The 23558-nt window shown below is 39.1% G+C and overlaps 1 protein-coding gene across 1 annotated transcript; it reads right to left on the bottom strand.

The window, feature by feature from the left end:
* Window positions 1–8166: 8166 nt before the first annotated feature.
* On the bottom strand, window positions 8167–23040 carry LOC114569210 (DELTA-thalatoxin-Avl1a). The gene is made up of 3 exons (XM_028599013.1): window positions 23006–23040; window positions 15039–15133; window positions 8167–8911 (listed from the first exon to the last, which is right to left on the bottom strand). The coding sequence occupies exons 2-3, from the start codon at window positions 15119–15121 to the stop codon at window positions 8485–8487; spliced, it is 510 nt and encodes a 169-aa protein (XP_028454814.1). The 5' UTR covers window positions 15122–15133; window positions 23006–23040; the 3' UTR covers window positions 8167–8484.
* Between the last annotated feature and the right edge of the window lie 518 nt (window positions 23041–23558).

Genomic DNA, 23558 nt, shown 5'->3' with positions numbered 1-23558 from the left:
TTATTATTATTATCATTATGGAAACATGGTTTTAGTATGCAGTCCTGATTGGTGGAAAATGGGCTGACAAAAATATCACTGTCAAAGAGCCTGAAGCAAAAGTTGTGGAAAAGCCCAGCTTTAATGACGAATGGACTGATAAGCAGGTCCTTTATGTCTCATTTTCAATGAAACGATGCTGTGGCAAAATAATAACACAACCAGCATCATTATCAAGAATGAAGAACACGAACATAACGATTGCGTCATTCACGTGCATATTAAGTAACCACATGTATTTGTTTTGGTCTTATAATGCATCCATATTTACCGCTCCAGCGGAGAGGATGGTTTCTTCAGACAGCTTAAGATCCCTGCAAACTAAGATACAAAAACAGACTACAAACCAACAGCTTTTGCTTTAGCTTGTTTTGTAAAAATTCGCTATTTGCAGAGTAGAGCTGTGTTTGCGTAAAACAGCGCTATGGACAAGAGTGGACTGAGCAGACAGAGCAGATTGAATTATCGCTTTCTACATGTTTATGCCGGTCTACATAGGTGAGTGCACTGATAAGTATTGGCTTTTAACTCACGAAGGTTTAATTGTGGCCACCTTACATTAACAAGACGTTAGTTCATCTGCCCCAGTGGCCGTTGGTAATCCTCTTTGTATTGTTCCCAGTCAGAGATATGAGTCTATCAAACTACCGTAAATAACAGGTTGCGCACAGGCGCCGATTTGTTTTCCTCCGTGGGTGCTCACACGCGCACACCCTTTAAAAAAAAAAAGTAGTCAAAAATGTTTGCATTTCAGAACCTTAGGAAATGGACAGCGGCCGACACGAACACACACGCCGTAGAAGCTATCTTTCAACTCAGGACAGCGCCACTTCTCACAGATAGGATTGGAGATGAGAAGTTTAATCAGCTTCGTGGGAAATTATAAATCAATGCCACCGACATGACCAATCACACTATGACACCACCTGCAATGTTTAATATTAAAATAATGTAAAAATGAACTGGCAGTCTGGTACACGTGGGTGCTCAGTATTTTTCGTGGGTGCTCAAGCTCCGGAGCACCCACGGTATCGGCACCTATGAGGTCGGCAACTGTGAACGTTGTAATTTGGCATGCGGATGAGAGAGTGCTTCAGCATTTCAACCATGATTTCAACACATCAATAACTCTCTTGCACACATATTGCCAGCGTGCCATTGGTTAAGGTGCCGCGTGCCCATGGTGGCATGCGTGCCTAAGGTTGCCGACCCCTGGGATAAACCATCTGTCTATCACCTATGTTGGTGATAGACGGGCCAAATCAACCAATCAGATCCACGAAGCGTATGAAAATGCAACCACAAGCCCGCCCCTGCTTCTGCAGGCAAAGCATAGCTCGTAAGCTCAGCATGCAAGCAACATGTCGGTAAAGGATATTTGCCGTTTGTGTAACGAGAATTTAGGAATAAAAGGCACCATTTCAGGTTCCCGGACCATATTCCAAAAGAAGGGTCAAAGAGAAAAAAAGCATTAGCGAGCGGATAACAGAATTAGGGCTACCGCTGGCTGATAATACTGGTTAGCTGATTGGATAAACCATTGGTCTATCACCACCTAACCCACCTCAAAACCAACGCTGATTGGCCCGGTCGTTTGGCTAACGGCTCCAAATTTTCTCTGCCTTATGATGCCAGATCTGCGAGTAGAAAACTCTGGAGCTCGCGAGATCAGGATGGTCTCACGAGGCTACATTTCTTCTGCCAGAGGATAAGAGCTACTTGGCATGGAGAATAAAGATTGATCAGACCATATTATCTGTTCTCCCCTGAATAGTAAGCTTTAAATGAGATGTTTTTAGATATTTCTGACATATTAAAATGCTCTGTAATGTATAACATAAACCCTCTTATTCACTGTGAGTGTCTGCTCTAAATGATAAGACACACTTTCAACACGGGCCTTCCAGCCAAAGGTGTTGTATATACACACCAAGGTGCAGGAGCAGAGCCGATTGATTGGTTCATCATTTAGGATGTCTGATACCCTCTGACCCATGTCACGACCAACTCCACGAGCAACTATAACCTGTCCCAGCCACGCTCGCGTCAAAAGTCAAGAGGAGACCGAGCCTTCGCTGTTGTTGGTCCTAGGCTGTGAAATAGCCTCCCCGTCTCCTTGAGATCGCTGTCCTCTTTATATGAGTTTAAATTCAAAATAAAGTTTTATCTCTTGGAGCATGCATTTCTCTAAATTCTTATTTTTATTTATGTTTTCTGCTGTCTGATGGATGTTTTATTCTATTATCCTTCCTGACTCTTGTTATGTGAAGCACAGTGGTCAATTTCTGTTGTGTTTACTTGTGCTATACAAATAAATGAAATGAATGAATGAATGAATGAATGAAACTCCTCATTTTGTGAAATGGTTGAATGAGATTGTTGGTATAGCACCACATTCTGGTCTCTATTTTAGCAGAATATGCAAAAGTACTTGTGTCTGTGTGCAGTAGGCTGAGGTAGAAGTGTACCAAAAATGCCAAAACACGTTTGTGTACACATACCCATACAAAGCTATACATCTCTGTGAACAAAAACCTCAGCAAAAATCTGCTTAAAAGGCTTCATAGCCCCTTCTTAATTTTGAAAAGGTAGTCTCAGTAAAGGCTACAAAGGTTATAGCTACAAGCTGTAACCATGCTGATTGATATGAGGATCATCTTCTGAATAATAATTAATATGATAGGCCTACCATAAATTGTTTTAAAAAGTCAGTTATTTAAAACAACTAATAATGCAGTGTGATGTTAAATCAAATTAAGTCCCACACATATCCTCATGTTTTTTTTTCCCCTTTAGTCTTTGCTATTAACATTCATCAACTGCAAAATTAGAAAATTGCGTTTTTAAATAACTATGCATGGAAAATAAAATGAAAAATGCTTCTCTTTGTTTATTTTTGTTTTTCACAACAGTAGCCTATAAGTCAAAACAAATGCCCATTAGTCAAACAAGCCATAGGCTGTAGTTCTAAACACTCAACTGTAGTTTGTTTATAGGCTATAGGCCTAGTATTTTTCTGCGACAAGGCAAATCAAAGTGCTTAGCATAAAACACAATTTTTTCATTATTGGTATTTTTATTGTATAAATTCTCACATACAACGTGCAGCAATTAGTTTTATTTTTTTACATGCAGCAATCTTTTCTATCCGCTGAGTGGTAATTACTACGTCACTTCCGGAGTCTTCAGCTGATGTCATTTAGCAACAGAAGGTGCTACACACATAAGACCAGCTGTTATAGAAAGCTCTGGACCTCTGCTATCATGTAGATATAGTCTCCAAAGTTTTTCCACTGTAAGCACTGTCAAATATGGTAATAAGCTATTTTCACCTATTTAACGATTCTATTTTCGGCCGTTTTCATGTGTCAAATACATGAAACTGTATTTTATTATTTATTATTATTTTATTGTTTAACTCCTCAAATACAACGTTAGACAAAAACATCAATATTACGAATATTATGTATTTGTATCTTTTCTAACCCTAACCCGCCGAGCGGTAATTACGACGTCACTTCCGGAGTCTTCAGCTGATTTTTGTTAAACGTTATTACGATGCATAACTTACTGGAAGAAAACTGAGCAACTTGTTGTTGCTTTTGACAAAACTACTGATTATATATATTTATTACATGGCTTGCTGATATTCTAATGTAGAATGCGGTCTGTTATTTTCTTGATAACAGACCGTTGCTAAGAATAACACACCGTTGCCATGCATAGCAGAGCGTTGCCATGGACGCAGTTTTGTTCCCTCCGGAGGAGAGCTATCAATAAATCCGCTAGAAGAAGATTGGCGTCGGGGTCCTGACAAGGGGGTAAGCTTCGCTTCAGAACTCGAGCCATCTATGGCGCCATTTTGTTGCTAACTGGCCATCACCTCCTGTTAGCATTCCACTGACCGCCATTTTTTTTTTACGTCACTTGACTGCGAATAACTTTACATCAGAAATGTTTGAAGACTCTATTTGTCCGTTGTTTAGTTCCAAAGAAACACGACAATGTATAAAAGGCTTCATTACCTTGTACCTCACGTTATGGCTCCGTAGCAGACGTTTTTGTAAAAATAAGCTAACAATTGTGTCATAACCAAGTGACTTACTGTCGCATAGTAGAGGAATTACCGTATAGTACAGGAGAAGTTCGCAGGCAGTTTCGACTTACATGAGCTGTTTAGGTTTAATTATTAATGTTAACTAGCATGTTAATTAGCAATAATTAGCCTGTGCCCATATTATCTCCTTACATCCACCTACACTCTCCGTATCTGTAAGATTGGGAATGATTGAGATTTCTCTTGGCACAGCTACCAGAAGACTTCCCACTTTCAGACACGTTGCTCACGTCACATTCTCTCAGTTGGAGGCTGCGCAGTAAAGCTGGCCATCACCGGAAAAGTGCTTCTAATAGCCTTCACTGGTCTCCGTCCAGAGCAACGGGGTCTATTGGTCCATTATATACTGTCTATGGGTCCTGATCACCCCGTTGTTGTTGTATTCGCTATAACAACGCTCTACATTATCCCTTACGTACATTGAAGCGATATAGACACGCTGATCGCCGTCTGATTCTGTGAATGAATGCCCGCATTGCATCGTGGGACATCGGCTTTGAATGCGCCCAGCTCGGCTCATATCGTAGCCTACTGTTCTGTCTTATTTACTGTAATATTTCACCGATAATAAGACCAAAATAATATTATTAAAATAAAGAAATGCATACCATGATAACAGCTAAATACATGTTGAAAGATGTAGCGTTATAGTTTTAAAAATATCAATAAACAACAAAGCAATCCAGCTTCCCTGGCCGAAATAGACCGAAATAATAACATTAAAAGAAATACATATAAACCGTGATAAGATCTGGTGAATAAATGTTGATTAAAACAGCGGTTATTGGGCTAAAAATACCAATAATATCAAAGCTGTATCCAGCTTCTCTGCTGCAGCCGAGCAGAAGGTTTCGTGCTGTGATTACGTAAGATGCTTCTCATTGAAATACATTAGTATAAAAAACGTGACCCCAACACGTAAATCTTCACAATAACGTAATGTTATCACATTCTAATAGATTTAATTTCGTAATGCTATCACGAACTGACGTGAGACTGGGTTGGGTGTTAGTAGGTAGGAGGCTTGTCAGTGTCGATCTGTGTGGTAGCTAGTTCCCTTAGCCAGTGGTCTGGTGGATGTCCTGCATAAGCATATCATGCCTTCGCAGCGAAAACTTTAGTTTATTTCCCCCTCAAAAATAGGTAATTGAGCACTGTGAGCACAATGGAGCCCTTGGTTTTGGTGTTGTCACAAGATGAAGCAGCAACTTTGAAATATTTATTTTGTAGACGATTTACATCTCTTTTACGTAAATGTGATTCTTGAATAAGTGCCACGTCTGTTTTTCCTTCTTAAATAGTCCAGGAATTTAGCTTGTTTTATCGGACCGTTAAGCCCCCTGATGTCAACAGAGAGGATTGAAAGTTTAGCCATCTTCGAAATTTATACATATACATGTCTCGAGTACCCAACCGGAATTCACTGATAAATTTGTAGCAAAGGGTGAGCTGTTAGATCTAAGCACAGTGTGGTGAAAACACAAAAAAATTTAATAAATCCCCTAGCCCTCCGAGACCGCAGACCCCCTTCCCTCTCTGCCAGATACGTGGCCGCATCAAACGCAGCTCGCACAAAAACTCCAGCTCAAAACTGCCCCTCCTGTCTAAATTCAAAGATTAACTGAAACAGGTCTAACGCTTTCCCATGTTAAACATGAACAATTTTACAAAAAAAAAACTTAAAACTAAGTCCCAACCAAGGTTATAATCTTTAACGAAAACAAACGAAATAACGAATCAATGTCTTTCATAGAGCAAATAACGTTATTTCTTTCCGACCATGACATTTCCCGTAGACATGTATAGTTTCCGACTGGGAACCCAGAAATTCCGACATTTCACGTCAAATTGAACAGAACATGTCCGTGCCACTGCCCCTCGCCTGGCATCATGGCGGTACAGAAAGTTGGAAGAAAGCTACAGTCCTATTTGATTATGACTGTGTGAGATAAAACCAAGTGCCTTGCAGTGGAAGGTGGTAAAATATGTGGACAATTTATTACAGGGGAAAATCTCACAAATTTGAAAGTACATTTGAGAAGCGCACACAAGCTAGGAGGCTAACCTAGCTTACCTTAAGGAGAACGTAAAGCCCCCTTTCCCCGAAACAGAAGCTAACTCCGGTACAGGGCATGGAGGGCCAGGCAGCATTACAGAGACAACCGCAGGACAGAGAACACTACAGGAGGGCTTTCACCGGCGACCCGATAGCTGCTGGTTAGTACATACGCTAAAAGCGTGGGTTAATATGTGGATTGATACTGGGATGTCTACACAACTGTGTGAGTCAATTGACTTCAAAAAGTTTGCCACTTTACTCGAACCAAAGTTCAAAACACCTATTCATGTATGTCTTTTTTAATTTGTTGGCTATTTAGTTTTTTTTCCTGGCACACGTCACTAACACATTTTGCACTTACTGCGGCCTCTTGTGCAGACTGTTTACATATTTGTGACCATATGTAGGCTACTTTTTATGTATAGGTGTTATTGTTGAATACATTATGAATAGTATTTCTAAAATTGTATGATGTTTTTGTTGAGTTATTATTACACAATACTTTTTCTGAATAAACTAAACTAGCAAACCCGCTTTAAAAACTAATTAAAACTAAACTGAATTTGAAAACAAAAAGTCAAAACGAAATAAAAATAAAAACTAATGAAAAATGCAAAACTATAATAACCTTGATCCCAACCATCTATTAAGTTCTTAAATGTATGTATGAAAAACAAATCAGCCATGTAGGAGTAGTAGACAAAGATTATAAAATGCAGTCTAATCAAATACTCCTCATAACTCTGCTCCCAAGCTCATACATATAGTTTCGCATTGTTGCTTTTCCAGGACCCTGGTCATAGCCTGCTCCATGCGTAGGTCCGCGTTAGCATCAGAATCCCCACTAGCCGTCGCCATGTTAGCAGAGTTGGCAGAGTGCTGTGCTCGGTTAAACAGCAGCGAGGCCCATACAAGGAGTTTGCGGGGGGGCAGGGGGAGCACTGCTTTTATAAATAATTAAAATAACACAAAATAACTAAATGGTGGTAGGTAATACATCCGATTTCATATAGGCCTGCTGCTTTATTATAAAAAAAAAAATTCAGGGCTTTGGCTCTCACCTGAGACCATTGTCGATATGCAGGATGCAAAAAACGGAAATTACTGTTGCACTAGTCTGGACAATTTACCGTGCCAACGTTGCAATAAAGGTTGCCTAAATGCCATGTATATAAATTTGCTGTCAGCTTACTAATTGATTGCGCGTTTTGTGTAGATTTGGACCTATATATTATACTATACTTTTTATTCCACATTGTTTAAACGGCGAGGTGGATCTACTGATCACTGTAGATTACCTTTTTTTTTTCTGTCATAGGATTACGGCAAAATACGGATCTTTTTTCGTAACGTGTCTTAACATTTTATGGTGTGATTGTGCTTCGTTTCTGCGTTTGAAAAGGCATCTCGACAAACTGTAGGTCCAACACTTAGTTGAATGTAAGTGTCGGGGCATTCTGCCACCGTCTGTCTATTGCATTCCAAGACATTTGATTTCATAAGGTCGGATTGTTAAATTGTTACAATGTAATTTCAAATCTGCTTTAAAAATAAACATATATGTTTATTTAGCATGCTTGTTTTGTCCATATGTGCTGGTGCTGTGTTCCCCAAGTGGTAGGCCAGGTCTCAGCTGCTACAATGAGTTGTATTTTTTATTGCCCCCCCTGGCTCAAATGTCAAACTCTGCTTATGGCGAGGCCTGCTTTTTCGCTCTTGCAGGCATTCCACTAAGTTACCGTGGTGACAAATGAAACGAATGACGTGGAATAAAAAAGAATAGACCTGGTTTTTAAAGAAAATGCGGAGATGGGGCGAGGAGCTTTAGCCTCGAGCAGCCATGCGATTCGTCGTTAACGTGATCTCCGGGTTCCATAGTTTTGTTCGACTCACAGTAGATTAATTTCTTGAAAACCTTTTGTATTTAAGAAATAAATCTCAGACCATGTTGTTGAAGTTCAGAATTTATTTTCTGCAATGCAAACAGAGACAAAAGTTCATACACAGATTCAGATTTATAAAGATAAACTAATGTCGAGAAAAAATTGACATTATGAAATGAAAGTTGATTAATCTTTTGAGTTAATGACCGCATGTTATGCTCCTTTTTTAAGGTTCATAATTGTATTTAGAGGTTATACCAGAATAGGTTTACATGGTTTAAAAGGTATAGTAAGATGTTAGATGTGATTTTAATCTAATACACTTTTTGTCAATTTAAGTGAATATTTCCTCACCAAGCTCACTGTTTTCTGTGATGCTTCATATTTCATTTGATGCACACCTGTACCTTGACGACAGATGTGGCACTGTTTGACATGGTAGCTCGGACGGTAACATGTTCACCTTTGTGAGTCAGACTTTGGGAGTCTTTAGCTTTACCTCTGACAAACCCTGACTGTGGGTTGGTGTTGTTACACATCTCTTCAAAAAGGATTTCATCACCCTTTCTATTATTGTCGAAGGCTCCCACTGCATACATGTTCGAGTACATGATGTAGTCATAAGGGACAGAGAACATGACAGCCACTTTTTCAAGGCATTCCTCTTTGGACTCATTCTGGATATCGTAAGTGAAGACTCCAACAGCTCCACGTGCCGAGAAAGAAGTCTTGTTGAACTGAGCTTTGCCGGATTCAGACGGGCCAAGTGTTGGCGGCAGAGGACTCTTACAGAAACCACTTTTAGTGTACAACCTGGTGACACAAGAAAGAAAAAAAACCTCGGAGTTAGTCACTGAAACACTTTGACATGTTCCAGATGGAGCATCCAGAGATAAGTCCAGGACATGTTTAGCCTAGCTTATGCTGCGTTCCAGACACAATTTTTAGCCCGTAAGTTACGACTTCAAGTCATGACTCACAACTTGGTAGCGTTCCAGGCAGTCACGACAAAGTTGGCTAGCGGCTACCTACCGTTGACGTTAGCTAGCGCTAGCTGATACTAGCGATTTCTAGTCGTCGACATATTTTGGGCTTCATTTAATAAACATAACCTGTAGTAGTACACAATCGTATGTGTATTGTTTTGATTACAATGTGCAGAATGAGTTTACGTTGCTTATTTATGTCTATTTATTTCTATTTCTCACCGTTAATTGCCGGCGTCTGTACAGCATCAACAGGGGTCGCCATTGTTGTCTTTGTGTGTTTGACGTCAAAAACTGTAACTGGGTGTACAACCATCTGGTACAAGTTCACGGGGAGTAAGTTACGGGTTTGACTTTCACGGGTAGAAGGTTGTGAAAACACGGGTTACGGGTTGCCTGGAACGCAGCATTAGCACAAAGACTGGACCGGGGGGGGGGGGGGGACTGTTAGCTTAGCTTTACTATAAGAAAGAAAATACGTCTGTTAGCAGCTCCAAAGCTCCCATTTCTCCCATCTTGCAACACTTTCTCATGAAGGGGTTTGAGAAATATCGTACGGAAACTTACGCACAACAGTTCTTTTGATATTCTACAAAATTAGGTGACCGCCGGCCGGTCATGTTTAGTTTAGCTTCTTTACATTAAATTTAGTTGAGAAACTTGTGGGGTCCAGCATATTGGCCCCACAAAGCTGTCCCCATAAAAGGTTCTAAGCAGAAAGGCCTGGAGGAACTTTATCAGAAGCAGCTGGTAAGAAGGGCTGAATCTATCCTGTCACATAGTTCTCATCCCTTACAGGCTGAATCTATCCTGTCAGATAATTCTACTCCCTTACAGGCTGAATCTATCCTGTCACATAGTTCTCATCCCTTACAGGCTGAATCTATCCTGTCAGATAGTTCTAATCCCTTACAGGCTGAATCTATCCTGTCACATAGTTCTCATCCCTTACAGGCTGAATCTATCCTGTCACATAGTTCTCATCCCTTACAGGCTGAATCTATCCTGTCAGATAGTTCTAATCCCTTACAGGCTGAATCTATCCTGTCACATAGTTCTCATCCCTTACAGGCTGAATCTATCCGGTCAGATAGTTCTAATCCCTTACAGGCTGAATCTATCCGGTCAGATAGTTCTAATCCCTTACAGGCTGAATCTATCCTGTCACATAGTTCTCATCCCTTACAGGCTGAATCTATCCTGTCACATAGTTCTCATCCCTTACAGGCTGAATCTATCCGGTCAGATACGTCTCATCCCTTACAGGCTGAAGTTCAGATGTTGCCATCTGGATCACGCTTTAAACTCCTTTAAAATGAAAGACTACTTGAAAAAACATTTCAATGTTTAGTGTAATTGCAGTATCTGAGACTTGGCTTACAACTGAGAAAGAAGCAGATGTAGAACTACAGGGCTTTCAACTAATAGAGAATATAAAAATGGAGGTGGTGTTGCACTATTTGTGAACAACAAACTTAGGTGTAAATAAGTAATGGAAATGTCAACAAAAATGGAAAATATCATGGAATGTGTTACTGTAGAAATAGAAGTGGAGAACAAAGAATATATTAATAAGCTGCATCTATAGAACACCTGGATCTTGTCTAGTTACTTTTACTGAGAAAATGGTTCACATGTATGATAACAGACATAATAACAAGATGACCTTTGTATGTGGAGACTTTAATGTAGACTTGTGAAGGATGAAGGAGCACAAACCTAGCAGAGATTTCATCGACACAATGTACAATATAGGTCTACTACCTACAATCTTGAGGCCAACAACAATAACAACTGACAGTGCAACTTTAATTGACAACATCTTTACGAATTATGAATTCATGTCATTATTTTCCACTCTGTATGACAAAAGTTGCCCTTTACAACAACTAAGGACAAATAAATATGAAGATAAACCCTGGATTAGGGGACTAGAAAATGCTTGTAAAAAGAAAAATATATTGTACAAGCAGTTTCTACAAATTAGAACAAAGGAAGCAGAAAACAAATATAACAAATATAAAAATAAATTGACTAGTATATTGAGAACAAATAAAAAAGATTACTTCAACAAACAATTAGTACAGTATAGAAATGACACGCAGGGCACATGGAAGGTGCTAAACAACATAATCAAAAAAGGTACTGGGAAATCAGATTACCCTGAATATTTTAATTAAAACAACCAATCAGTGATTACTGACACAAAGGAAACTGCTAATGATTTCAATGACCATTTTGTGAATGTTGACTATAATTTAGCAAAACAAATTCCTGGGGCCTGTTTCACAAAAGCAGAATATATAAATCCAGGATAACTGATAAAGCGAGGCTTGACCTAGTCTAATCTGTGCATCCTGGCTTGGTGCGTTTCACGAAAGCCAAGCCAGGCTGAGGAGGAGCGACTAGGTCGAGTCAGGCTGAGGAGGAGAGACTAGGTCGAGTCAGGCTGAGGAGGAGAGACTAGGTCGAGTCAGGCTGAGGAGGAGCGAATAGGTCGAGTCAGGCTGAACTAATTCAGATAGATGCGCATCCACGGATTTCCTCAAAAGACCGCGAGGTCGAGCACAGATTTACTGATGCCAAAATGGAGAATACGCATTGTACATAGGCTACTTTATACAGAGTGAGCAGCAGCTTCTTGTGGAAGTATGATGACGTGAAACACATAATTTGAATAAAAAGAAAATAACACGGCCGCTGTACTGAAACAGCGAGAGAAAGCTTAGCAGACGATCACGGACCGACTGAATGTGTAAGCAGCCTAAATATATACATTAACTGACCACTGCTCTGAATGGAAACCCTCATAATCCTACCATTCAATGATTAGGCTACTAATCATTTGCACAAATTAACAATTGTACGCTTTGCCTTAAAAGTAAGCAGAAGATAATGTTACTCAGGAAATTTACCATGAAGATCCATTTTCTATAACGCAAGAATATAAAGCGTAAATATCTCTTTCACTCTGTTCCTCCCTCTCTCTCACTGGCTAAAATATTTATTTCCTAAGTCATATTAACTTCCACTACTCGCTTTTAATGCAAAGTGTACAGGTGTTCGTTTTTGCAAATGACAAGTGACACATTGAATGGTTTCATTTAAGAGCAGCAGTTCATAAATGTATATTTTTAGACTATCATTTAGTCTGTCCGCTATTATCTGTCACGCTTTTTCTCGCGTTTTTTTATTTTTTATAGAGGACGAGTTTCCTTCTCTACATATTATATGCCTTGCTCCCTGGTATAGATGGACATAGAAAATAAATACACTGAAGAAATTGAACTGTAAAATCTAGAAACTATAAAGATAATAAAGTGATAAATTCCATGCACACTATAAACATGAATGGAACAGAGTATATTCATCAGTTCTTTCCCCCCAGGCAAAATATAAGATCAAAAACCATTAAGGTGTCCTCTCTCTTTTGTTACATGAATGTACAGTAGCCTACATCACTAGATAGTTACTGATCCAGTGAACTAAGTCTATAATTTGGGAGGATTGTACAGTTAGGATATGTTCTTAAAATTGTACAATCCTCCCAAATTATAGTCCCAGTTTACTGGACAACACAAATTGTGTGCTAAGAATGCCAAATACAATGCACATGGAAGCAGAACAAACATGATCCTTATTGTTAAAGAATAAAAAAAGAAATGATAAACTAAAATAATTTAAGGTGCATTGGGGAACTATAGAAATGTACAGCATTGTATGTATTGCCCTTAGTAACAGACTTCATTTAAAACTCATTTGAAATTTGATCAGCCTTTTCTAATTATCTCAACAACTGCCATAATATATTCATCAAACTTTTTACAACAATATGAACAGCAGTCTTCATACAGCAATATAACAGTAACAATGACAAATTTATAATTATAAAAAAAAAATAATGGTCACAACTTTAAATAATAACAGTACTTAAATGAACAGCAATATGCACCTGTTGTATTTTAATCCAGGATGATAACAAAAGGGTAAAACCACTGCTGAGTGAACAGAAAAGGTTCCAGGATTAAATAAATCCTGACTGTTAGCCTGGTCAGGACCAGGCTAGCTGCACAGAATAAATCTCCATGGTGATTTATGTGCCTCTGCTTTCGTGAAACCGAGTCAAGGCTTAATTCATCCAGGATAACCAGGAAATCCCGGCTTAATCCCTTATCTTGGTTTTGTGAAACAGGCCCCAGATCCAGTAATAACAGAGGATATAAACGACAATATTATTAAATTAAAGGCCAATACCATTTTCTTGAGGAGAACTGAGGAAATAGAGTTAATTGACATGGTAAATAACTTCAAGAATAAGAAATATTATATATATATATATATATATATATATATATATATATATATATATATATATATATATATATATATATATGATAGTGATTGTATTGACATGGCTTTAATTAAAAACATTGTACATAGTATAGCCAAACCCCTGACTCATATCTTTAATCAATCATTACAAAAAGGCATTTCCAAATCAAATGAAAATTGCAAAAGTCATTCCCATCTACAAAAATGGAGATAAGCACCTTTTCTTAAACTACAGACCGATTTCTCTTATTCCACAGTTCTCAAAAATATCAGAAAAGCTTTTTATCCATAGATTCGATTAGTTTATAGAAAAACATAATCTACTGAGTGAACATCAATATGGCTTCAGATCAAACCGGTCAACTACGATGGCAGTGGTGGAGCTAATAGAACAAATATCTACAGACATGGATAAGGAGGAATTCACTGTATGCATTTTCATAGATTTAACAAAAGCCTTTGATACAATTAACCATAAACTATTATTGAACAAACTGGAAAAATGTGGGATTAGGGGAGTAGCACATCGATGGCTCAGTAGTTACCTGGAAAATAGATTAAATTATTATTAAACAATTATATTAAACAACTGCAAGTCAGAATTATTGAAGGTTACATGTAGGGTCCCACACGGATCAGTGCTGGGTCCTAAATTGTTTCTATTGTACATAAATGACATTTGTAATGTGTCTAAAATATTAAATGTGGTTTTGTTTGCTGATGACACCAATTTGTTTTGTTCTGGCAAAAACCTTGAGCAGCTTTTGGATACAGCGGAAACCGAACTTGATGCTTTCAAATGATGGTTTAATCTTAACAAGCTGTCTTTGAACATAAATAAAACGAAATACATATTTGGACAACAATATTGAAATAGAAAGAGTACTGGTTAACACATTTCTGGGAGTTGTCCTTGATCACAAATTATGCTGGAAACCACATAATATCAACAAATATCAAAATCTATAGCTATTCTGAATTAAACCAAATATATTCTTAATACAAATTCTTTACATTTATTATATCAATCCCTCATACTTCTGTATGAGCTGTGATTTTACTTGATTAGAAATTGACTTGAAAAAGTGTAACACAATCAACCAGAAAAATATACTTTTATGTAAAAGGGTAGGTGCAATAAGCTTCAGCCTACACCTTTTCGGTCTTGTTTGTTTGTTGTCTCTATGTATGTTTGACTGTTGTGAGTTACAGATGACCGGAAAAAAAAAATTAAACTAAACTAAACTTACTAGGCTACTTACTACTTACTCCCAAAACTCAGAACCAAGAGAACACTCTTTTAAAACTGCAGCCATTCTACTTCTTAATTCTATAAAGAACCATAGATAACTTATTCACTTACTATTTATTGATTGTTTACTGTTTTTTACTATGCCTGCAAGGTAGGCAATCTCTGTATTGTGTGTGTGATTGTGTGCGATTTGTAGTATACTATCTACTGCACAACAAATTGCCCCATTGGGGGACAATAAATTAACCTGAACTTGAACTTGAATTACAGAGTTTTGATTTTCAGAGATATATGTAAGAGTGCTTCACGAGAACAGCCTGATCTTGTAAGGAAAAGACACATATTGGTAAAACGTTAAATATATACTCACTGTGGGTTACACAGGGTGAACTCAGGGCACTTATTCTCAATCTCAATGGTGCACTCGCGATAGGTTAATTCTTTACTCGCCATGATGTCTTCAACCTGTAGAGGGAGAAAGAGGATGAGGGTGATTTGGTATTGATTATAATGTCTATATTATGTCATATAGGCAGACGTCTGGAGCCGGCTGTCATGTTCATGTGTGGAAAGGAAAGTTTGAGCCCTTCTTCAGCTTTTTTAATAATCTTTTTTAATTTCTAATAGAAGCACATCTGTTCTGACAGACACACTGTGGAGGTTTCTGAAGACGACAGACAGACAGACGGACAGACACACGGACAGAAAGATAGACAGACAGAAAAAGAGAGAAACAGACAGACAGACAGGCATATAGGCAGACAGACAGATACAGAGAGAGAGAGAGACTTTTGATTTTTAAAAAAACTTTATTTACAATTTTAACAGTATCTCTTCACAATAAATTTTAACAATATCTCTTCACCAGAAACACCTACAGAAACTAAAAAGAAAAACACAAATCACCTTCACAAACTGCACACAACGCACCATGACTGCACCATATCAATTTAAAAGTTGAAAGATCACTCATAGTTTTATAAAACCGAAAGTCAATCAAGACTCTAGATTTGATCAAAGTTAAAAAACATACGTTCACATCATCGCTACACTGTTGTTCCACTCTGTTTTCATTTTTGCTTGCCCTAGAATGAAATTCAACAATTGACAGATGAAACGTTTTTTCCGAAAGTACTTAAAACCCAAGATGAAAGTCTCAATACAAAACGTTTCATCAAACCTCAAAAACAATTCTTCTAATCTCATAAACAAAGGTTCTAATCTAAAACAATGCACGAAAGCATTTCAAACAGTCTCCCTTTGAGGACAGAAAGGGCAAGCAGAATCAACTTCTGGATTCAACACTGAAATAAAAGAATTGACAGCAATGGCACCATGGAGAATTCTCCATTGTATATCACCAAACCTTTTAGACAATGGTGGCCTATATAGTGATCTCCATTCAGGTTTTACATCATTACTCAGTTTAAAAACAGAACGCCATGGTGTATCGATTCTCTTTTCTAACACTTTCTTATTAAAAACCAAAACACAGGCTCTATACAGTTTTTTTCCATCACTTGACAAGAAATCCAAAAACAAAGATTTACTTGATTTCAGCAAAAAACCTGTACCCTCTTCAAGATTGGGTTTAATAATCAAACAAGGAAAGGGGTCCTCAACATCAGGAGAACAAACCCCTGTAGAAAAGTCTCTTAAAGGGGTGATAGAATGATTATATAGGGTATTTTACACTGTTCCTTAAGGTCTCCTAATGGGGTATGTAACATTGGTTGGGCTGAAAATTGCCCGAATGCTATTTTATTATTTTATTAGCTTTTCTTCCAAATACAGTATGGTATGCTCATGAATATTCAGAATGAGCTACGCACTGATTGGTTTGAGCAAACTACATAGAAACACATGGGAGACTGACAGCAGGTCTCATTGCAAAGTTATACATTGTTTGTCGGGTTATTACGTTATTAAATTCACTTCTGAGACTTTTTTAAGCGAGAAATCAACTATATAAAGCTCAAATATGGGACGTTTTACGAAAATTGATGGCTTATTGCAAATTTGGTAAGACTGTGTGTCGGAGTTCAGCTGCCGGTGCTGCCTGTGTTGCTGCACGGCCTGCCTTCCTCCACAGACCCCGGCCTGCAGGTCCTGCTAGCTAAATGGCCCGTGTGTGAGAGTGATAGCGCCGTCAGCAAGCTTGTTACACCAGCAATCTCTTACAACAGTTCCAGTTAATCTTGGCTGTCTGTCAGCATAACTAGCTATATCTACAGTTTGAATTTCATCACGCCACTTATACAAGATCTCCCTAAATGTCTTATAAAGCTAACAACGGTGTCCGATTTCAAGTTAATGAATATTTGTGAATTTCATAGGAATTCTAGGAGGAGCTAGCTCTCATTGATAGAGCTACATCCAGCCGCAGGCTCTATGAATGAGACTCGCGGACAAGCGGCATTTATTTCCCCAATCGTTTGTTTAAATAACTCAACACATTATAATTACACACATTAAAAGATTAACTGGAACCTGTGGTAACAGATTGCTGGCGTAACAAGCTCGCTGACCATGCTCTCACTCACACACACAGGGCATTTAGCTAGCAGGAAGAGGGGAGCTGCAGGCCCTGGAGCTCTGTCAGAGCACCAGCGTTTAGTAGTCCATTATCCTAAAACCGGTGACTTTGAGCGGGTATGGAGTGCTGTGGGCTGCCAGTCGTGATGGAGCTCCAAGTACCTCAGAGCAGGCCGGGGTGTGTAAAGGAAGGCAGGCCAGGCGGCGAGGCAACAACACAGGCAGCACCAGCGCTGAACTCTGTCGGACAAAATTTGCAATTAGCCATCCATTTTCGTAAAACGGCCCATATTTGAGCCTTACATAATTGATTTCTCGCATAAAAAAGTTTCAGAAGTGAATTTTGTAATCGAATAACAGAGATCTGCGCAACCTAGATTCAGAAGACTACCTGATCTCAGGTCAGTTGTGTAGCTTATGTAAATGTTGGGGCGTGACCGTTCTCTTAATACACCCATGGGCTGACAAAGGTTCCGGTTTTTGGGAGGTTGACATCAACTTCCAGCTTTGTTGGGATTCGCCCGTTTTCAGCGGCAGTTTCAAAATATGAAATTTTCATAGTAAAGGGGTGTCAGTGGGACTTTGAGCTTCTATTTATGTCCTATTTACCCACCAAACTGTCGTTATTCAACTATGACAGGGTAAAATCGGTTTTGCATTCTATCACCCCTTTAACAAATGTTCTTCTTCAACTGTAAAACATGCTTTAAGTTTGACCAAAAAACGAGTTAATACACGAACAGATCTGATTCGTAAATGTTTGGATACGACATCCACATTCTCAAATTGAGGCCTAGTTAATGTCAACAAATTTCCCAAAGTAAAGACCTTGGATTGCAGAAAAATGGTGCTGAACCCCGGCATTTAACAGGAAGTAGCAATGTCCAAACGGGCCCAAAATATCAGTGGTTCCTGCCAGAGCCAGTGGAGATAATATGAGTTCCCAGTCTTGTGCACACGAAAAAAACTCCACACCTTGAAAAGATTTTGATAGAAAGCAGGCGGATAAGTCCAATTTGGTTGGATCCATTAAAAAGAGGGATTTATCCAGACCGAAACCCCCAATAGTGTGCAAAATAGTGCAACTCACAGCACGCCATCTGAAATCTGTAGAGCCATCAAGTAATCTTTTTACAAACTGTAACCGAAAGGCAGCCATTCTACTTTGTAAATTAATCAAACCTTGCCCACCCTCATCTTTGGGGAGGTATAAAACACTCTGTGGGATCCAGTGCAATTTGTCCCAAAAAAAATTCACAAGAGCAGCTTGAGCTTCCGCTAAAAACTGTGGAGAAGGGTCTACACATGCCAATCTATGCCAAAGTGAAGATGCCACTAAGTTGTTGACAATGAGAGTTCTCCCCCTATAGGACATATTCGGTAATAACCATTTCCACTTCTCCAAGCGCCCTTTAATTTTCTCCATCAAACCCTCCCAATTTTTTTGTAACACACTGTCATCCCCTAGATTAACTCCTAGATATTTTATACCCCCATTTCCCCAACACAACCCATCAAGAAGGCAAGGTTTACCATCAGCCCATTGTCCTACCAATAAAGCATCGCTTTTCTTCCAATTAACCTTGGCAGAAGACAACATTCTAAATTCTTCAATTAAATAAAATCTGCACATCACTTTGCCTGTTGATGATGACAATAATGTCATCGGCATAAGCTGACAAACAAATCTTTTTATTACAAACCGGTAAAACCAAACCACTTAGTTGACCTCTTATCTGTTGAAGCAATGGCTCAATAGCCAAAGAATACAACATTCCAGACAAGGGGCAACCTTGTGTGATACCCCTGAGAACCTGAAAAGGAGCACATAAGCCACCATTTATTTTCAGCATACTCTCAACGTCACAATAGAGTACCCTAATCATATCTATAAAATTTTTGCCAAAAGCTGTTAAAGCACTCCACAAATATGAGTGCTCTACTCGGTCAAACGCCTTCTCCTGATCCAAAGATAACAAGCCACAGTCCAAATTTAACAATTTAGAGACATAAAAAAATATTCAGAATTAAAGAAATATTGTCAAATATAGATCTACCAGGGACACAGTACGTCTGATCCGGATGGATAACAAGACCCAACACTCCAGCCAATCTGTTCCCCAATGCCTTAGAAAGTATTTTATAATCACTGCAAAGAAGCGAGACAGGGCGCCAGTTCTTTATATCTGTGAGGTCCCCTTTTTTCGGAATAAGAGTGATCACCGCTCTTCGGCAACTCAACGGCAACCCGCCCTCCGACAAGCCGTCCTTCAGTACCTCCAGCAGATCTATACCCATTTCCAACCAAAAAGCCTTATAGAAGTCAATCGGGAGGCCATCCATTCCTGGGGCCCTCCCAGACTCCATGCTTTGCAAACCTTATAACGTACGTACACATACGTGTGTGAAGCCAAGTGTACTGTCTATCATTACCATTTAAAGATCTCCAAATATCACATAAATCATACTTTTTACTAATATGAATTAAGCGTTTACGCGAAGCCAGATGAGGCTCCATGTGATTCCGATCTAGATTATTCTCAGTACAATTGAAATCACTACCTAGGAAAAAGAAGTCTTCAGAGCAACAGTTTTGTAGGTACTGAACATAGTATGTCCAAAAAAACCATTCTTTCAACTGGTGCAGTTGGAACATATACACAAATAAAAATAAACACATAACTTTCAACAACAGCTCTTACTTTTAGAAGCCTACCTTTAATATTTCATCAACATCATAAGAGATAGGACTAAAATTCTTTGTGAATAAAATGGCAACTCCCCCACTTATTGAAGTGTTATGGCTTAACACAGGGATGCCATCAAACTCCCTCGCCCAGTCGGCAGCATTTTTCAAGTCACTATGAGTTTCTTGTAATAAAACAACATCGATTTTCTTTTGCTTAATTACTTCATATATAGTAGCTCTTTTTCTAGAGCAGGGGTTGGCAACCTTAGGCACGCGTGCCACCATGGGCACGCGGCACCTTAACCAATGGCACGCTGGCAATATGTGTGCAAGAGAGTTATTGATGTGTTGAAATCATGGTTGAAATGCTGAAGCACTCTCTCATCCGCATGCCAAATTACAACGTTCACAGTTGCCGACCTCATAGGTGCCGATACCGTGGGTGCTCCGGAGCTTGAGCACCCACGAAAAATATTGAGCACCCACGTATACCAGACTGCCAGTTCATTTTTACATTATTTTAATATTAAACATTGCAGGTGGTGTCATAGTGTGATTGGTCGTGTCGGTGGCATTGATTTATAATTTCCCACAAAGCTGATTAAACTTCTCATCTCCAATCCTATCTGTGAGAAGTGGCGCTGTCCTGAGTTGAAAGATAGCTTCTACGGCGTGTGTGTTCGTGTCGGCCGCTGTCTATTTCCTAAGGTTCTGAAATGCAAACATTTTTCACTACTACTACTACTTTTTTTTTTTTAAAGGGTGTGCGCGTGTGAGCACCCACGGAGGAAAACAAATCGGTGCCTGTGCGCGACCTGTTATTTACGGTAGCTTGATTGACTCATATCTCTGACTGGGAACAATACAAAGAGGATTACCAACGGCCGCTGGGGCAGATGAACAAACGTCTTGTTAATGTAAGGTGGCCACAATTAAACCTTCGTGAGTTAAAAGCCAATACTTATCAGTGCACTCACCTATGTAGACCGGCATAAACATGTAGAAAGCGATAATTCAATCTGCTCTGTCTGCTCAGTCCACTCTTGTCCATTGCGCTGTTTTACGCAAACACAGCTTTACTCTGCAAATAGCGAATTTTTACAAAACAAGCTAAAGCAAAAGCTGTTGGTTTGTAGTCTGTTTTTGTATCTTAGTTTGCAGGGATCTTGAAATTTGGACAAATTCTTATAAACTTAAGCTGTCTGAAGAAACCATCCTCTCCGCTGGAGCGGTAAATATGGATGCATTATAAGACCAAAACAAATACATGTGGCTACTTAATATGCACGTGAATGACGCAATCGTTATGTTTGTGTACTTCATTCTTGATAATGATGCTGGTTGTGTTATTATTTTGCCACAGCATCGTTTCATTGAAAATGAGACATAAAGGACCTGCTTATCAGTCCATTCGTCATTAAAGCTGGGCTTTTCCACAACTTTTTGCTTCAGGCTCTTTGACAGTGATATTTTTGTTAGCCCATTTTCCACCAATCAGGACTGCATACTAAAACCATGTTTCCATAATGATAATAATAATAATACTAATATACAATAATAATAATTACAAGGTCCTGATTATTACAGATTCCCTGGATATTACATTTTGATGTGATTTCATAAAAAAAATGATGTTAACATGGCACACTAATAAACAAGACATTTTGAAAAGGGCACTTCATATCAAAAAGGTTGCCGACCCCTGTTCTAGAATCTCTTGCCCCATTAACATTCAAAGTAGCTACATGAACTTCACTCATAATAAAAAGGAAAAGAAAAGCCACCCAAATAGGTAAAAACCCATCAGCCATTCTACTTTCAAATTTAACCGACATTGCTGTTTAAATCAGTACTGAGACTCCTCACAATTTTCTTAAGTCGATAGACTTCTTTATTAGTAAAGCAACTCTTTGCCATTAGGCTTCATGCCTTTTCAGCAAACTGCTTAACATCAGGGAAATATTCCTGCACACGCACACCTCTTTTATTTTTTGTTGATCTAAGGAATAACTTAATATCATGAAGTTCATACTCCCGACCACTAAGATCCCCCTGAGAAAGTGTCATACTGGAGTCAGAAGACCCACCTTCACTTCACTCCTTATATTTCTTTTGGCATCAACCATTTTATCAATTATCTTCCTTTTATTAGAAGGTACTTTAAAAAAAGTTCTTTCCCCACACCATCCATTCCACCTACCCCCTTCAGAGTCACTGAACTATTCTCAATTTCTATTTGTTCGCGTTTATCTTCAGAAACCGGTGCCACGCTCGGTAAATCCTCAACACTAGCCTCTGAAAGTGTGTATCATCTCTGAGTGCTCACAGTGCAGCGAAGTCGACGCAACCACACTCTCACCGAGAACACCCGCAGCCGTCACCGCCACAGCCGAGCTCGGCCCCGGCAAAACCTCCTCAACTATGTCCGCCCCAACATCCGCACCACCATCGCCTTTAGTGGTCCCATTCACTGCGTTTGCTTTCCTGGCTGAAACTTTGTCAGGACAGTTGCGGATTAAATGTCCAGTTCTACCGCAACCAAAACACTTTGATTTCGCGGTAGTGGCAAAAATAACATATTCAAAGTTGTCAATTCAAAAATTGAGCGTCATATATCTAGCTCACCATCATCCGGAATAATCATTTAGTAGCTGATGTTTTGCATCAGCTAATGGGGATCCTAATAAAATCAAATCAACAGAGACAAAATCACCACCAATGACTATTCCGTGTTCGACTACTTCATTGACTTTATCAACGCTATTAAGAAACACCACAATGGCACCATTCATTCTGGAGGCAGATAACACGCTCTTATGCCCCACAACCTCGCCAATAGCAAGACAACATTCCTCCACACTCACCGCGGCGGCTACTTTAAACGCATTACGCCGCGTGAGTCAACTCAAAACCTGCCCGCGTGGGACCAACATGCTTCCCTGATAAAGTGGAAAGCACGCGGCCCAACAAAGAACCAAAAAAAATAGAAAAGACCAGCAAACCAACAAAGGGAAAAGATAGAGAAAAGAGAGAGACAGAAAGACAGAAAGACACAGACAGAAAGACAGATACATTTCAGATTAATGTAGTGGAGTAAAAAGTACCATATGTACCTCTGAGATGTAGTGGAGTTGAAGTAGATAGACAGGCAGACAGGCAGAAAGACAGAGAGAGAGAGACAGACAGACAGACAGACAGACAGTTAGACAGATACAGAGAGAGAGAGAGAGAGACAGACAGACAGGCAGACAGAGAGAGAGACAGACAGACAGTTAGACAGATACAGAGAAAAGAACAAGATTTGTTTTGTTGTCTTATGAAAAAATACATGAACAGTTAAAAGTGTTTGACTTACAGCAGCGATGAGATGATAGTCTGTTTGGATGCAGCTGTGTTTGAAACTGCAGCTCGATGAAGCAGTTATTTTTCAGACAGGAAGTGATTTCATGAATCTGGTATGTGCAGCTGAGTTCTGAAAACAGGATGTGGGTGGATACGTTAAGAGGAAAGAGTGCTGGAAAAATTGAAAAACTCACTCTAACAGTCCAGGAAAAATGGAATAAATTGTATCCAGAGCATATAGTTAGAAAAATAATTAAAGGTCCCATGGCATGAAAATGTCACTCTGAGGTTTTTTAACATTAATATGAGTTTCCCCCAGCCTGC

Source organism: Perca flavescens, chromosome 15 (genome assembly GCF_004354835.1).
Source record: "Perca flavescens isolate YP-PL-M2 chromosome 15, PFLA_1.0, whole genome shotgun sequence".
Taxonomy (NCBI): Eukaryota; Metazoa; Chordata; class Actinopteri; order Perciformes; family Percidae; genus Perca; species Perca flavescens.
The sequence above is the reverse complement of the archived record's forward strand: the minus strand, read 5'-3'. Positions and strand labels throughout refer to the sequence as shown.

Bases quoted from the DNA above. Each gene is read 5' to 3' on its own strand.
- LOC114569210 (XM_028599013.1), bottom strand. From the start codon at position 15,121: ATGGCGAGTAAAGAATTAACCTATCGCGAGTGCACCATTGAGATTGAG. The intron at 8,912-15,038 runs GTGAGTATATAT...TTGTGTCACCAG, and splicing joins TTCACCCTGTGTAACCCACA to GTTGTACACTAAAAGTGGTT.